Raw genomic sequence first — 15,929 nt, 5'->3', positions numbered from 1 at the left:
GACGATCTCGCGCGTGCATGGAAGCGTACTATACCACTACGCTCGGTACGTGGGTGGATGCAGCGATACATAGCTGCGACAAGGAATAGGAAAAGCCGAGCTTTTATTTTAACGCATTATAAACTATTCTCGCGCGCGAGCGAGTAGGCGAATTAGATTCGGCGCGCGGCGTATATAGTCTCGAGTGCTCTCTGCCGCGCGCCTCGTCTTGGCGCAACTTTGCTGCCTGCTCCGATCTGTATAAATGTGCTGTATATAGTGGGTACGTTTATATGTGGGTGTACTTTTACGACATTAGATTTTAGCCAAGGAGAGAAGAGAGCGAGGAGAGAGAAGCGTAGGATAGCATAAGTGTGTGTGTGTACGAGCGCAGAGTATAAGTAGAGAGAAAGAGAGAGATGGAGAGAGAAAGAGGGGCATGACCCCGCCATCTGTATAGCGTGTGTATAGTAGCATTTGTGTAGGATATACGTATGTGTGTATATTTACGCACACTGCACACATACACATGAACCTCGTCGTCTCTCTCGCGTGTGCGGAATATAACGGGGGCGTCCGTCCGTCCGTCCGTACGTACATACGTACACGAGCAAGAGAGAGAAAGAGAGACTGCATGTGCGCCTTTGCTGCTTTTTCTCTCTGTCTCTCCGCTTTCGCAGTATACATAGGTAGTAACTAGTAGTAGTATTGGTATATAGTTGTGTGTATATCCGAAGGGGACTCGCGCGAGCGATATAGTAGCAGCAGCACGCCGCAGTTCAGTGTTCTCGCGCGAGCGCAACTTGGAGCGCCCGTGTACACACACACACGTATATAGCTTTGTATAGTACTACTATACCACTATATTTTGACCATCACTGCTCTGTGCTGCTGCTGTTGCACAGGATATACAAAGCCACACACGCGCGCAGCGCAAATTTTTTTATCGTAATAATAACCGCGAGGCGTCTGTTCTTCTGCTATCTATATAAACTCGGACAGTGCGCGAGATGAGTACAAGCAGTTTATTATAGCAGTTGCCATAATACATTAAACTGCCTGCGACTGCCTGCCTGCCGCGCTGCTGCTGTGGAAATCATCATCTTATACTCGTGCGTGGCTATCCGAGAGTGTGTTGCTGCTGCTCCGTTTTTGTTTTTTGTTTTCATTTGTTGACGATCGCGCGTCTCTTTGTGTGTGTGTTTATACGTGCGTTGTACAGCTACAAAATCGGAGTTGTTACTGTGTGTAACGATATTCTATATATATCGTGTTGTAGTGCAGCTGTATCGTTATTTTATACACCTGCTGCAGTGGTCATTGAGCAGAAGTGTCCAGTGTCTTTCTCTCTCTCTCGAGTTTGTGCGTGCTTGTGTGTTGGTGACTAGTGTCGATATTGTTGCAGAACGATGATGGCACGATAGACAGCAGCCTATTTTAACGCGTAACCGGCCCATCGACAGTTTACGCGAAAAACGAGGGATTATTTTTGTTGTCATGTGCCTGCCTGCAGTGCTCCGAAGACTGACTTATAGCTCTGTACAATAACAAGAAGACGATCAGCTCTATAGCGCATCGATGCACGTATAGGCCGCACATCTGCACATGCAGCGCAACGATAATCATGACAACGACGGCGACGGCGACGATGCTGATGCTGACTGCGGCGACCGTTCAGCTGCCACTGCTCGAGTGCTCGACGATGCACCAACGCTGCTGCACAGTAGCTCTTTTAGCGTGATAATAAAATAGTGCGGATCGCGATTGCACGAAGACGACGACGACGACGACGACGGAAACCGCGTCGAGTGTGTGCTGCCCGCAGGTGACGGAAGTGCCTCGAAATAGACCATAATAAAGCATTTCGAAAAAAAAGGTACGCTCATACTACTACTACACATACTACTACTACTTCCACATCGAACGCCGAAATTTCTCTTCTTTATAGCTTCTCGTTCTCGTGAAATCGCGAGTGAAATTGGTGAATCGCGTGCGGTTATTATAGCATAACATTTAATGTCGTACGCACGCGACAGTGCCATAGTATGAGTTTGAGCGTATCCGTGTAATACCTGCGACTACATTATAATATACAGTACTCCTGTGGCCGTATATAGCGCGCGGCTGGCCCTTTTCGGCTCCATCTTCTGCTCGCGTATTATACGTACAAACGCGCCGCAGAGCTCGCGTACTCATGTTATACTTTATACTCGCACACACGTACGATAGACGTAAAGCTCTCGCTCGAGTAGACGAGAGCGAAAGAGAAGAGACCCATAGGCGCGATACATATACGTACAATACATACCCACCTACGGTTCTGCATCTGTTTCCTGCACGTATATATCTCTACGTTATTACACATATATTTATTCGCGCGATATATACATGTATATATATGCACGCACACATGCACCGAGCGTCGTGTCGTATATACGCTTTCGTAGTTTTTCGCCATCTATATCTGTTCGTCCGTACGCATATTATACCGTTTATATATATAGTTTTTACACTTCGGTGTGTCTGTCTGTGTCTGTCTGTGTATGACAGTGTGCGAGTGCGAAGTGCGTGCGCGTGCATAAATACACACACACACACACGCGTAAACACGAACACGCACACTGTGACAAAGCCTCGCCATGGGTATCGAACGTGCATATCTATATATACGCATCTATATATTATATTTATAGATAAATAGAGAGAAAGAGACGACGGCATATACTACAGTCGACCGCACGCGCGTGTGTACATATATTATCTCTCTCCGTGGTGTGCGAATCTCACGTACGCACACACAAACACACACGGGGATATAATCATCATCTCTCCAAAGACGACGACGACTACGGAGTCTCGGGACTTTTGTTGTGGGAGTCGCGCTAGACATGCTGGCGGCCGCCGCTGGCGCGACTATTAGGGCCTCCTCCGCTGCTGCTGCTGCTACTACGACCATTGCGAGCTCCAATACCGCTACTAGCGTTGCTGCCGCTGCAGCTGCCGCCGCTTTAGCCGCCGCCGCTGCACCGTCGTCATCGACGGCGACCACGACGTCGACGTCGACCTCGGCCATCCTCGGAGCGGCTCTGCTCGATCCCGTCAACATGGACGCGACCATCGAGAGGGAATGCTCCGCGCTGGGATGCCTGTTCCAGCAGATCATTCAGGACATGAAGGTAAATATCCAACGACGTCTATCAAACTCGTATCTGTGTAAAGTATCTGTCATTCGCTTGAATTATTGTTCACTCTTTCTTTTCTCTGAGTAAATATACGGTGTGCTGTCTCTATTTTTATTGATACGCGTATTAAACCAACCGCATAATGTACATTATCGTATTCTTATCTGCACGCGCGTCAAACTCGGCGTGCTGCTTATCTTTTTTTTTCTGCTGTATATCGTGCCATTGTCATTCACTATTCTTATCCGTTGTTGTTGTTTTTTACAGAATGGAGCACCTCTGTGGGAAGACCTCATCTCCAAAGCTACGAAGCTGCACTCTTGTCTCAAGTGAGTTCGGACGGAAATAAATATTTTTTAAAATTTCTCATCATTTTTTTGTTCGACCGAAAAATTTTCTTTTTATCCATTCATATCGGCTGCTACGACAACCGAACTGACATTGGTTTTTTTATTCTTGTCCTGTTTTTTTTTCATTCGTAGAACTGCCATAGTCGCTATTTCCGCATACCTCGAGGCCTTTCAAAAGATCGCCGATGCCGCCACCAACGCCAGAGGTACGTTTGCTGCTGTTATACATATATCGACTTTTCATTCATCCGTGGTGATGTATGCTACATGCATACATACACACGCGAACCAACAACTGTCAATGAAGCGTTGTTTCCTATTTGTATTTACGCGAGTGCCTTTTTTTTTCTTATTTCGTTATACTTTTTCTTGCTCTATTTAATTTGCGCGCGCGCGCGTTTACGTCCAGGTGCCACGCGAGAAATCGGCACCGCTCTCACAAGGATATGCCTCAGACACAAGGCCGTGGAGACCAGAGTGAAGTCGTTCACCTGCGCCATCATGGACTGCCTCGTCGTTCCGCTGCAGGAAAAGCTCGAGGACTGGAAGAAATCGCTCGTTTATCTCGACAAAGAGCACGCCAAGGGTTCGTATTTAGAAAAAAATATATATATATATTGCCCATTTAACTCGGGACCTATTGTTCTATGTTCTTTTTCCTGTTTTTTTTTCCTTCAACAGAGTACAAAAAAGCCAGATCCGAGCTGAAGAAAAAGTCGAGCGACACGCTGCGCTTGCAGAAGAAGAACAAAGCTCGCAAGGGCTTGCAGCCGCAGCAGATATATGGCACGCTGCCACACGGCATCGGCCACGCCAACAGCGGTGGCGGTGGCGCGTCGGCGGCCGCGGCCCACCTCTACCACGGCACCAACGCCAACGCCAACAACGCCAACGATCCGGAATACGGCAGATTGCTCGAGTCCTCGGCCGCCGGCGTGCAAGAAAAGCGACAGACGCTCGAGGAGACCGAGAGAAAGGCCGTGAGGATGGCTCTTCTCGAGGAGCGCGGCAGATTTTGTCAATTTGCCAAATGCCTAAAGCCCGTGCTCGTACGTATACGCTAATATTCTAGGAATTATCGATGCTTCGTGTTTATGGTTCTGAACGAAAAACCATGTTTGACGGCAGGACGAAGAGATCGCCATGCTCATGGAGATGACGCATCTGCAAGAGGTCGCGGATCAGCTCGAGAAGCACACGGCATCGCCGCAACAACTGCCACCGGCCTCCGAGCAGGTGATCATCGACCTGAAGGGCCGCGACTCGAGCCAGTGGTCGATGGCGACGCCACCCTCGAGTCCGTCGCTCTCGCTCGGCTCGCGCAAGAGCTCGGTCTGCTCGATAAGCTCGCTCACCAGCAGCAGCAGCGGCTCGTGCAAAAGTCATCCGAGTCCGTCGGCGGGTCACCCGTCCTCGGCTTGGCACAGATCCACCGCGCAGCAGGTACATATACGATACAGCAGCAGAGGGCAGATTTTGCTCGCTCGCTCGAGTACAATATATGCTATTGTATAAGTGTGTAACTCATTTAGGTGTTTCTTCATCGTTGCGTTAGAGCTTTTTTGACTCGTGTTGTTGTCGTAGCCCATTTCTCTCATGCACGTTACTTATTGATATTACGAAGTAGAATGCTAATGTAATTATTGTTTTTGCGCACTTAGAGTCTACGCACGACTGCAATGTTGAATCATAAAAAAGAGAATCGCAGATCGTTAGATGACATTAATCCTTTCAGTGACAGATTAGACCTTGATTCACGTAGTAGTAGAGCTTCCATATTCAGTAGTCAAAGAAACATGACCATGAAAACACTGACAAATTTACCGGACACTAAAGCAAAACTTCTAGAAGAACTGCGTGGCATAACGAGGAAGATGAAGGTTTATTATGGATGCGAATAAACATCGCTCCAGATTTTTTTTTTTTTGATTTTTTTATTAGTAAAATTCTCTTTAAAAAATTTTATTTTAGTTACTTGCTCACTTTTTAGTTATTTAGTAGTTGTCAATGTTGTTATGATTTGCTCTTCTCTCTAGCCGGCCAATGGTATGGTAACGTTGCGTTACCATCGCGCTATCAACAGTGGATCGCGTGATTCTGGATTCACGTCGCTTCAGGATACGTATCTCCAACCGACGTACAAAAAACAGGTAAGTCGTAGAGAAAAAATTCCTTTTTTTTTCTTCTCATGTGTCTTCGAGAGCATGCACACTATTAGACATTGTATAGAAACAACGCAAACGCTGCTGGACATTGAAAAGATTTTATCTTTCGAACATAATTGATTGCCATTGAAATAATTTATGCGCTTTCTGATAGATCTCGTGCCCGCTGCCACAGTCAGACAACAGATCTTCCACATCAACGACATGGTCTGATGTACAGGCAGATTGCGTGAACGTTCAAAATCTGGGAGATGACCCCAATGCTGCTAACGAAAGGCCTCATACTATTTCCACAGGTAAACTTTATCGAATAATCAATAATGTTCGAGTGGCGAATTGATTTTTCTTTCTTCTTCTAAATGTCAACGACTTCCAAGTAAAATTCTACAGTGAATTATGTTTCTTTCGTAACAGCATACGAGAAGGGTCATCAAAGGCCAGCTCTAAGCGCGTACACGTTCCAATCACCGGAGCAAAGTAACAGCAGCAGTCAGCCGGCCTCTCCAGTTTCGGGATCTGGTACGGCGAACGCTCTGCCGCAGAACGCCGGAAAATTGCAGCCGCAGCAACAAAGGAAAAACAGCAGCGGCAGTATAGGTCGCGAGCGGCCGCCAATCCCGAATAGGTGTTCCAGTTTGGAGAGGCCTGCCGTGCCAGCGCGAATCGATTCGATGCCAGATAGCAGCAGCGCGACGACCGCAGCAGCGCCGACGACGACGACGACGACGGCGACGGCGGCGGCGACAGCCACGCTGCTGCAGCGACCCACTATTGCGTCTGGCTTCGTCAATACCGATAGTCCCATCAAATCGAGAGCCAAATTGCCAATACCCGCTGGCATACCCGCCCATCTGGCCAGAGGTACTTTGCACGCCTTTCGAGCGTTCGAGCGTATATTATACGCGCAGGATTATTAATGTACTGCAGTGTATCGCGCGTATTGAGTGTCAGTATTTTGATACCATTGGCCTTTTTTGCTCATTGCAGAAATAGCGTCTCACCAGCCTCACCTGTTCCAACAACCCATGTACGTTAATATGCACGAGTTGGCTAGTTTGGCGGCGAGCCGAGCACAGGAAATGCACACCCCACCCGTGGCAGCGGCGGCAGGTGCAGCAGCTGCTAATGACGCATCGAATAATGCCATCAACGTTACCGAATCTAATAGGGTATGGGTTTTTTAAACTTTTTCCCCCTTTGACTTCATTCAAGCTTTATCGCCCTTTTAATGGTCAATAATTAACGTAATACATTTTTATGCGTAGATTTACGGCACAACGACGAGAAACATTTCGTCGTTAGCAACTGTGCCCAACGAAAACATCAACAACAACAACGAGCAGCGATCTCTCGGCATTGGCGGTGTGACGCAGCGAAGAAACTCGCTTCAGCAGCAGAGCACCGGCAACAACAGCAGGCCGTCACCGCCCACGCGACGAGTGTCGGCGGGAGTCGTGGAGAATCACGACGATCGACCGTTGCAGCATCACGGCGATGATCTCGATAACTTGCCACCGCCGCCGGCTTTTCTGCTCGAGGGCAGCTCACCGCCGAATGCTACTGGCAGCCCAGCCATGCAACGGCGGTAAGAGATCAATTCACTTGAATCCGGAGACCCCCCCGTTCGAGCACTTATCGTGATTTATTTTTTGTATAAAACATCTTGCCGATCACGTAGTACATGGAAGCATGGTAGTTGCTCTCTGTAGTATATTTATTTGTATAGAATGTGTATTTTATTAGTTTTCACCCACTTTTTTATAGTCTCGTTGAATGTTGAAAAAGTGCGCTAAAAACCTCGAAACGAAGCCAAGTACAAAATTATTATTTGCCGAAATTCACTATTGTATGATTATTTGATCGAATTATCGGTGTAACGATTATATTATAAATTGTTTATGTTTTATTTTCTCTCCATTAGAACTTTATGTTAAATTTATAGTTAGTTTTTTGAAAACTAGTATGTAAGAGCCTACAATCGTTCCTATAATGTGTCTTGAGTTATTATTTTGTATGACAGATAGGTCGTTCCGTAGCATTGTTATGCGTGCATTGGCACAATAATACGAGTTAAAAAAGCGATGAAATACAATCCATAAGAATCAGTGCGTACTGATGCATAAAAAAAGAAGCTGTAAAAGCTATGTATACCCTTTACAAGGCACTTTATCACGACTTTAGGTCCATGTCGGTATCCGAAACAGTAAGGACTCTTACGGAATTGCGACATACGCCGGCCAGTCCGTCGCTGTTGCGCCGCTGTAAGATAGCAGCCCAGGCGCAAGCTGCTCAAGTCACTGCCGCTGCTGGCGAGCAAGAGCAGCAGCAGCAGCAGCAGCAGATCGTCACTCGGGCTAGCTCCAGTGAATACGCTACTGCAGGCCAAATGTAAGACGCATGAAAAAATTTTAGCACTTAACAAAACAAAAACGTAGAGTTGAAAAATTAATGAACGTGTCTGTATGTGTAACGTGTCTCCCAGTAGAGGACATGGTAGTGGATCTCGTGATCGACACTCGAGTCCAGATACCCGGACGATAAGCTCCAACAAGAGTACCACTGTGCAGAACGACAGCCACAGCCACAGTAGCCAAGGTCCAGGTGGCGTGGCTCAGAGCTTCATGGCGGTGCTGAGCGCCAAACTGACCGGTAGCTCGAGCCACGGATCAACGAGCAACGAGGGCTCCGCCGGCAACAGTCCCCGGCTCGGGCGCAAAAATCCAGTACAAATACCGCAGCAGCAACAGCAATCGATGACGCTAAATCGTAATTCCAAGACGTCCAACGAATTTCTCGAGACGCTAAACGTCAAGCTGGCTCAGCAGCAACGAGTCGTGCAACAGCATCAGCAGCAGTCCAGTCTCAGTTTGAGATCGGCCAGTGTTCGACGCATGATGGCCAATCGAGTGCCCATTATCGATCCCGTACAGGTCAGGGGCTCGCTCATGGATCAGATCCGCAGGGGCACTTCGTTGCGAAAAACCACCGAGCCGATTAACGACAGATCGGCGCCGAAGATTTACTGATCTTCGGTTCGGCGAGGCCCGTATTCGACCCCGGTCTAAATGTACGGCCTCGCCACGCTGAGTCTGCGTTTACGACAAAATGCAATTTTTCGCGAAATGATTTATCAACGATTGAAACGAAGGAAACTCAATTTCAACGTTCGAATTTTCGAAAGTTTTTTGTACATGTTTACAAGTATAGATTGTAATTATTAGTCTGTCTAAAATTCATATCAGTTAAATGTGGAACGAAATTAATCGAGCCAGCTGCCAAAAAGCGGCCTCGTTGTCATTATCTTATACTATTTCTGACTAAACGTGCTTGTCGTTTTTTATCTATGTACAATGTATTATCTAATTACTGTAATCGATACTATTATTGGTAATTTTATGTCGTAAACGGCTCTCAGTCGATAATCTCAAGTTTGTCGAAAAGTTGAAACATAATTTGATATTCATCATATCGTATGATTAATGACTCCAATAAGTAGTTATAGTAATAATAATTAATAATAATAACAATAATTATGTTTCCTAGTGTGTACAATATTACTAATATATTTCAAAATAAAAACTTGAAACAATAGCTAAAATCAAAAAAGATCTGGCAAAGTATTGCTAAGACTGTTTGGTTTTACGCCAGCTGCAAGGAATATCGAATCTCTTGTAATCGACTTACGTAATATAATTGTTCAAAAAATATGAATCAAAAGATCTATGTGTGTCTTCGATCCAGTCAATGGTCAAAAATAATAAATAAAACTCGACAACTGCCTATATATAATAAATCGAAACACAAGTATTTTTTAGTGGCAAAAATTTTCAATATAAGTACGCATCAACAGGGTAGCGCGCCCGGTGTATTTATTTTTGCTGCAGATATCGAAGATTGTATATTTGAATAATTGTATCGTAGAATTAGACATTTTTTGAATCTTTACTTGGCAAAAGAATGAAAAAAAACGTCCATATATACACGTAAAAATACCATTAGCAGAAACAGTCATGAATTTACTAAAGTTGTCTGCGACCTTCCCATGATGTACCTAAATGTTATGATACTTGATTAGTTTTTTCAATTTTATTTTCGATAACGATTATGGACTTTATTTATACGAAAAATTGATTTACTTTAAACATTCAAAAGAAGAGACTGATTACACGTGATCTAATGATTCTAAAAGTAGATAACGCTGTATATATTCTACTTTTCGGAATCTATTTTTAAAATTCTAGGGATTTTGTAAAGAAACGGTCATGAATGCAAATTCTGAATCAAGAGGTAATTTTTTAAATGTAATAAAACAATTGTAAATGATTTTTTTTAAATACCCTCGACTGTATTTTAATTTTTGAATGAAATGTATCATCGAAAATTTTTATTTAATTATTCATAAAACACTGAAAAATGTAATGAAAATTGTTCACTTTCAGTGCCTAAATTTGTTTTCTATTGATTGTAAAATTATTATTTTAAAAAATTGTATATTTGTGTTTTTTTTCTATGAAAATTCATCGCATTCATGAAGTTCTTGTTAGTATTTGAATAACAATGTGTCTAATTGAATACTTAAACTCCTGCTCATTTTAGTTGTTAAACGTTCTCATCGTCTTTTTAGTTATATTTAAGCGTGTTACGAACCGATTTGTGAAAAAAAAAATCAAGCAGTTCGATTTTTAATATTACACACGTGTAATCAAGTTAGCAAGCATCATTTTCAAGCGAGCTTTAGGACTAAGCCCTAACGCTCCTCGACGCGTGATATTAACCAAATAATTTTTGTTTATAGAGCCCCTTATGAATAATTAGCGTATTCGAGGCTTCTAGTATATGAAAAAGTATGAAGATAGAATGAATTGGACGAGAAAAAACGTTTACACACGCAAATATATATTATAAAAAGTATAGATTCACGCAATATTTTGCAAAATAATAAGCGAACACGAAACTCCTATTTTTGTATCATTTCCATACGCAAAATAAATATGTAATATATTTATATAAATATATCTGCCAATATTGCTCTCATTAGCTTATTAGGATTTAGCTTGATTTTTCAAGTTTAGATTTTTCTTTTTAAAACGACATTATTGATGAGATTGCAATAACTATCAAGATAATATCCTATTTATATTAGATTATAGTCGTATAAAAATATTTCGAAGGAGCTTAGAAAACTGCACTACACAAGTTATTTGATACACGAGCCACTTATATTATACAAAGTTTATTCTTGATGGTGATTGTTGTTTCATGGATTTTGTCAAACAGAGTAATACTTGATAATAACGCGGCAGCTCGTACCTGGGCTGTTATTTCGTATTTTTGCGTTTCTCTCTCGTCAAAGGGAAACGTACAGATTTTGCTTCCTGTCACAACAAAAATATGTAATTTATTTTCTATTCTAAGTACACGCATAAAGAAATGACTTATTAACAAGAGCAGATCTGACGAAATGAGATTATCAAAAGAAGTCCGCGCGAAATCTCGCGTATCAACGATCCCGACGAGTCTACCTTATTTCAAATGAATATACGTAAAATGCTATAAATGTAACAATTGGTCATAGCGCGATATATATATATATATATATATATGAGTAATCGTCGATACGCCAGATGGAAACGTTTTCGCGACGCTTGACGCGTATTATCAGGTGTGTATCTATACGTGAAAGAATTAAAAAAAAACGGAAAATATAAACTATACGATATACATAGTGTAGCTAATATATTTAGAATGAGAAAAAAAACAATGTTGTTAATTTGTATTGAATAATATTAAACCTTTACCTGTACGTCGCTGCGTCGGCGAAAAAAAATGCAAACGTTAATTAACAAAGACAAATATTAAGCGATAAAAAAAATTAATAAAGAAGATATATTACAACTATATTTGATTGTAATCCAGATATTTTTATCGTATTCACGGTTAGGTAAGAACACTCGCACGCTTTAATTAAAAAAAAAAAAATCTGCAAATCTGTTTCTCACGAATAAGTACGAACGTCTATTTAAGGTGCAAAGATACCAAAGAAAATATTCGGTATTTACTTTGGTCAAAATAACGAACAAAAACTGAAGCAGCCAAACGAGAAACTTTTCTATGATTTATAGCGAATAAAATTATAAAACAAACATCACTTAAACTTTGAAAAAATATTAATGAATTCAAATTTTTATTATATGTATTTATTCGAATGATATGGAAAAATGTGAAACATTAAATATTACATCATATAAAAATATGATTATAAAGATCTCTTGCTTTCTCTTGGAGACGCCAAGCAAATATGACACAAATCTTTGTTCGTTAGCGGTTCGATGATCATATCGTTGCAAAACATCGGCAGCTTGTTTCGCGTCAGCTTTAGGAGAGATGCCAATTCTCGTCGCTTGTACAAAATCCTCTCGCCATTATTTCGCACAGCTTCACAACACTCGCAAAGCGAAATTCTTCGGGAAGCCTCGACCATTGAGTTGAAGACACGAGCTTGTGATAGTAACCTTCATTTGAAAGTATCTCCTCTGCTTTTGTGGGTGGTAAACGGAACAGATTGAAGAGCGACACACTCGGAATCACTATCACATGTTCCGACTTTTTCGCGGATTCGTCTTTTTCGTACCAACGCTGGTCGAGATTTGACAATTTCTCGAATAGTCCGTATGTATCAAATAAATTCGTGATCGTTTGGACATCCTGCTGTTTCAGTTTTTATCCTTTTTTTTCCAAGCGTTTGACAACAGCCCGAACATATAAAACGACTTTCAATTTAGTATGAACCTACGCTTCGTCCAAGTGTGTCACAAATCTTACGTCGAGGTGACTCGAAGTGGAAAAAACGAAGTTGGATAGTTTTTCCCAATGATCCAAAAGTATATCGACCCAATTCGGATGGAAATGCGCGACGGCCCATTGAAAAGGTGTCAGACCACCCTTTTCTTTTGCATCAACCTGTACCATCGAGGATTGAGGCCGCGGTGGCTGTGGGGCTTGAGCTCTTGCTTCTCAACCGAAAAGTCGGGGGGTTTAAATCCCTGCGATGGGCTGGTTTTTTCCCGAGGATTTTTTCTGCGGGGTTTGCACCGTTGGGTGTAATCCGTAGAAATTTTCCTTGGAAAGAGGCCGGTGCACTTCAACTGCGGTCTCTGGTGTTGGGGGTCACACCATTATCAAAGCGTAACCTCAGTGGTACGGGAGGCGCAACCACATCGACTATAGGTACACGCTAATACACTAACACACACACTTACATATACACGCGAGACCCACCGTTAGGTAGAACGGTGAGGTTGGCCAATTAGCCTAGTAGCAGAAAGGGCCGTAATCAAATAAAAAATAAAAAAAAACATCTGCTGTCTACCGTCGCAGAAGTCGAAAAGTGTCACAGCCAAATTAGCAGCATCGTTCTTCTTCATGCAGATGACGTGCAGAGGTGTTACGTTATACACATTGGCCTCATTCGGATCACCGCCGCTCTTCAGTAGCAATTCAACTGCCTTCTTATTGCTATTACGCAAAGCTAAGTGCAGAGGTGTATTGCCCAACTTGTTTCGAGTGTCGACCTGTAATGGATGATTACTGTAGTTGCACATCAGGAAGAATAGCTCTGCAAGGACATCTTCAAATTCTCTCGAGCAAAATAACATGCAGAGGTGTCGATCCCTTTTTATCGGCTCAATTAGGGTTGAAGCCTCTCTTCAGTAGAAATTTAGCTGCTTTCTTATTGTTATTACACACAGCTAAGTGCAAAGGTGTCCGATCCATCTTGTCTCGAGCGTCGACCTGTAATGGATGATTACAGTCGTCGCACATCTGGAAGAATAGCTCTGCAAGGTCATCGTCACATTCTCTCGAGCAAATAAAATGCAGAGGTGTCGATCCATCTGCACTAGCTAAATTGGGGTCGGCACCTCTCTGCAGTAGAAATTTAGCTGCTTTCTTATTGTTATAACACACAGCTAAGTGCATTGGTGTCAGGTCCCACTTTTTTCGAGCGTCGACCTGTAATGAATGATTACTGTCGTCGCACATCTGGAAGAATAGCTCTGCAAGGTCATCGTCACATTCTCTCGCGCAAATAAAATGCAAAGGTGTCGATCCATCTTCATCAGCTAAATTAGGGTTGGCGCCTCTCTGAAGTAGAAATTTAGCTGCTTTCTCATTACTTTTATACACAGCTAAGTGCAAAGGTGTCAGGTCCCACTTTTTTCGGGCGTCGACCTGTAATGGATAATTACAGTCGTCGCACATCTGAAAGAATTGCTCTGCAAGGTCATCGTCACATTCTCTCGAGCAAATAACATGCAGAGGTGTATATCCATTTTTATTGGCTAAATTAGGGTTTGCGCCTCTCTTCAGTAGAAATTTGGCTGCCTTCTTATTGCTATTACGCACAGCTAAGTGCAAAGGTGGATTGCCCAACTTATCTCGAGTGTCGACCTGTGATGGATGATTACTGTCGTCGCACATCTGGAAAAATAGCTCTACAAGGTCATCGTCACATTCTCGCGAGCAAATAACATGCAGAGGTGTCGATCCATCTTCATCGGCTAAATTAGGGTTGGCGCCTCTCTTCAGTAGAAATTTAGCTGCTTTCTTATTGTTATTACACACAGCTAAGTGCAAAGGTGTATTGTCCAACTTATCTCGAGCGTCGACCTGTAATGAATGATTACTGTCGTCGCACATCTGGAAGAATAGCTCTGCAAGGTCATCGTCACATTCTCTCGAGCAAATAACATGCAGAGGTGTCGATCCATCTTCAGCGGCTAAATTAGGGTTGGCGCCTCTCTGAAGTAGAAATTTAGCTGCTTTCTTATTGTTATAACACACAGCTATGTGCATTGGTGTCAGGTCCCACTTTATTCGAGCGTCGACCTGTAATGAATGATTACAGTCGTCGCACATCTGAAAGAATTGCTCTGCAAGGTCATCGTCACATTCTCTCGAGCAAATAACATGCAGAGGTGTCGATCCATCTTCAGCGGCTAAATTAGGGTTGGCGCCTCTCTGAAGTAGAAATTTAGCTGCTTTCTCATTACTTTTATACACAGCTACGTGCAAAGGTGTCAGGTCCCTCTTTTCTCGAGCGTCGACCTGTAATGAATGATTACTGTCGTCGCACATCTGGAAGAATAGCTCTACAAGGTCATCGTCACTTTCTCTCGAGCAAATAACATGCAGAGGTGTCGATCCATATTCATTGGCTAAATTAGGGTTAGCTCCGTTTTTCAGCAGCACCTCGGCCACGTTCTTATGGTTGTAGTATAGAGCCTTGTTCAGCGGCGGTTCGACTAATTTCTGAAGTAGGCAATTGGGATCCTGGCCCAGCTCGAGGAATTTCTTAACGATATCTTTACAGTTGGAGGCGCAAGCTACATGAAAATGTGTGTACCCACGTTCGTCGCAGTAGTTCACGGCAAATCTGTCGTATATTTTGAAAAGCTCTTGAACTGTATTTTGTCCGCGAAAAAACTTGCGTTTACCAGCATAATGCAGAGGTGTGGTTCGACGCAGTAGTGGCTTGCCGCTTTCATCCACATCGGGGTTGTCTTTATAGCCGCATTCGATCACGAAACTGAGTAGATTGGTTTTCATCGTGCCGCGGTTTTTAACAAACATCAAATATTCCTTGATAAGCCAATCCATTTCTTTGCCACGGAAAAGTTTTCCAAGGTCTGGGTATTGACCCTTCCAATTACTGATCAATGGATCAAGTTCTTTAAAAAGATTTATTCTTGATTTCTCGGTCGATATTTGACCTTTTTCCATTTCTTGAATGACCTTTTCACGCAGTTTCTTCATTTTTTCCAAGTTCGAAACTATCGTAACGTGATAATTAATTTCGGATTCCAAGTTGTACAGGCCTCCATCTCCGCCATTGCTGAAATACACGTCTAATTTTTCGTCGTCGGTCATTTTGTTCTGCACTGACACACAGACACACACACACACACACCAAACACAGTTGTTTAAAATGTTCAGTTGCTTTTATTTTTCGTGAAAATCACTTGATGTCGATGCGATGTTTCTTTGTTGTTCGCGCTGCGGCGTCGTAACGAGTACTGACTAGTGTGCGAAACAACACGTCATTCGAACGTTCCGCGATTATCTTGCTCGCGCGCGCACATACTCAGCGAGTCGAAGGATTGTTTGTTAATGGAATTCCAGCAATTGTGTCGACGTCGGCGACGAATTTCACGTTCCTCATATACGCGAGAATCGCGATTTTCTGTATGCATAAA

At 43.0% G+C, this 15,929-nt stretch overlaps 3 protein-coding genes across 5 annotated transcripts; 2 read left to right on the top strand and 1 right to left on the bottom strand.

Annotated features, from left to right (window-relative positions):
- The first annotated feature begins 590 nt into the window (after nucleotides 1-590).
- On the top strand, nucleotides 591-7,291 carry LOC106659943 (MTSS1-like protein). Of its 3 annotated transcripts, none has more exons than XM_023463059.1 (13): nucleotides 591-1,855; nucleotides 2,673-3,155; nucleotides 3,429-3,490; nucleotides 3,644-3,717; nucleotides 3,921-4,097; nucleotides 4,193-4,560; nucleotides 4,640-4,954; nucleotides 5,173-5,391; nucleotides 5,548-5,661; nucleotides 5,831-5,972; nucleotides 6,091-6,537; nucleotides 6,664-6,845; nucleotides 6,942-7,291. In XM_023463059.1, exons 2-13 carry the CDS (start codon nucleotides 2,868-2,870, stop codon nucleotides 7,263-7,265), a joined length of 2,712 nt encoding a protein of 903 aa, XP_023318827.1. In that variant the 5' UTR covers nucleotides 591-1,855; nucleotides 2,673-2,867; the 3' UTR covers nucleotides 7,266-7,291. The 3 variants fall into 3 exon arrangements, with proteins under 3 accessions (XP_023318827.1, XP_014238214.1, XP_014238213.1); XM_014382727.2 differs by lacking the exon at nucleotides 591-1,855 and adding an exon at nucleotides 2,172-2,318; XM_014382728.2 differs by lacking the exon at nucleotides 5,173-5,391.
- A 505-nt stretch (nucleotides 7,292-7,796) lies between these two features.
- LOC106659944 lies at nucleotides 7,797-9,309 on the top strand. Its single transcript, XM_014382729.1, has 2 exons — nucleotides 7,797-8,064; nucleotides 8,162-9,309. The coding sequence occupies exons 1-2, from the start codon at nucleotides 7,820-7,822 to the stop codon at nucleotides 8,700-8,702; spliced, it is 786 nt and encodes a 261-aa protein (XP_014238215.1). The 5' UTR covers nucleotides 7,797-7,819; the 3' UTR covers nucleotides 8,703-9,309.
- A 4,038-nt stretch (nucleotides 9,310-13,347) lies between these two features.
- LOC106659859 (ankyrin-1-like) lies at nucleotides 13,348-15,761 on the bottom strand. The gene is made up of 2 exons (XM_014382576.2): nucleotides 13,687-15,761; nucleotides 13,348-13,467 (listed from the first exon to the last, which is right to left on the bottom strand). The coding sequence occupies exons 1-2, from the start codon at nucleotides 15,601-15,603 to the stop codon at nucleotides 13,360-13,362; spliced, it is 2,025 nt and encodes a 674-aa protein (XP_014238062.2). The 5' UTR covers nucleotides 15,604-15,761; the 3' UTR covers nucleotides 13,348-13,359.
- Between the last annotated feature and the right edge of the window lie 168 nt (nucleotides 15,762-15,929).

Source organism: Trichogramma pretiosum, unplaced genomic scaffold, assembly GCF_000599845.2.
Source record: "Trichogramma pretiosum strain Unisexual culture from Peru unplaced genomic scaffold, Tpre_2.0 scaffold19, whole genome shotgun sequence".
Taxonomy (NCBI): domain Eukaryota; kingdom Metazoa; phylum Arthropoda; class Insecta; order Hymenoptera; family Trichogrammatidae; genus Trichogramma; species Trichogramma pretiosum.
The sequence above is the reverse complement of the archived record's forward strand: the minus strand, read 5'-3'. Positions and strand labels throughout refer to the sequence as shown.

What these genes read in the sequence shown, in the direction of transcription:
- LOC106659943 (XM_023463059.1), top strand. Translation starts at nt 2,868, where the DNA reads ATGCTGGCGGCCGCCGCTGGCGCGACTATTAGGGCCTCCTCCGCTGCT. An exon ending in AAGCTGCACTCTTGTCTCAA is followed by an intron (nt 3,491 to 3,643) that starts GTGAGTTCGGAC and finishes TTTCATTCGTAG; the next exon opens with AACTGCCATAGTCGCTATTT. An exon ending in ACAGATCCACCGCGCAGCAG is followed by an intron (nt 4,955 to 5,172) that starts GTACATATACGA and finishes TTGCGCACTTAG; the next exon opens with AGTCTACGCACGACTGCAAT.
- LOC106659859 (XM_014382576.2), bottom strand. Translation starts at nt 15,603, where the DNA reads ATGACCGACGACGAAAAATTAGACGTGTATTTCAGCAATGGCGGAGAT. An exon ending in ACAGTAATCATTCATTACAG is followed by an intron (nt 13,468 to 13,686) that starts GTCGACGCTCGA and finishes CATCCATTACAG; the next exon opens with GTCGACGCTCGAGACAAGAT.
- LOC106659944 (XM_014382729.1), top strand. Translation starts at nt 7,820, where the DNA reads ATGTATACCCTTTACAAGGCACTTTATCACGACTTTAGGTCCATGTCG. An exon ending in TACGCTACTGCAGGCCAAAT is followed by an intron (nt 8,065 to 8,161) that starts GTAAGACGCATG and finishes GTCTCCCAGTAG; the next exon opens with AGGACATGGTAGTGGATCTC.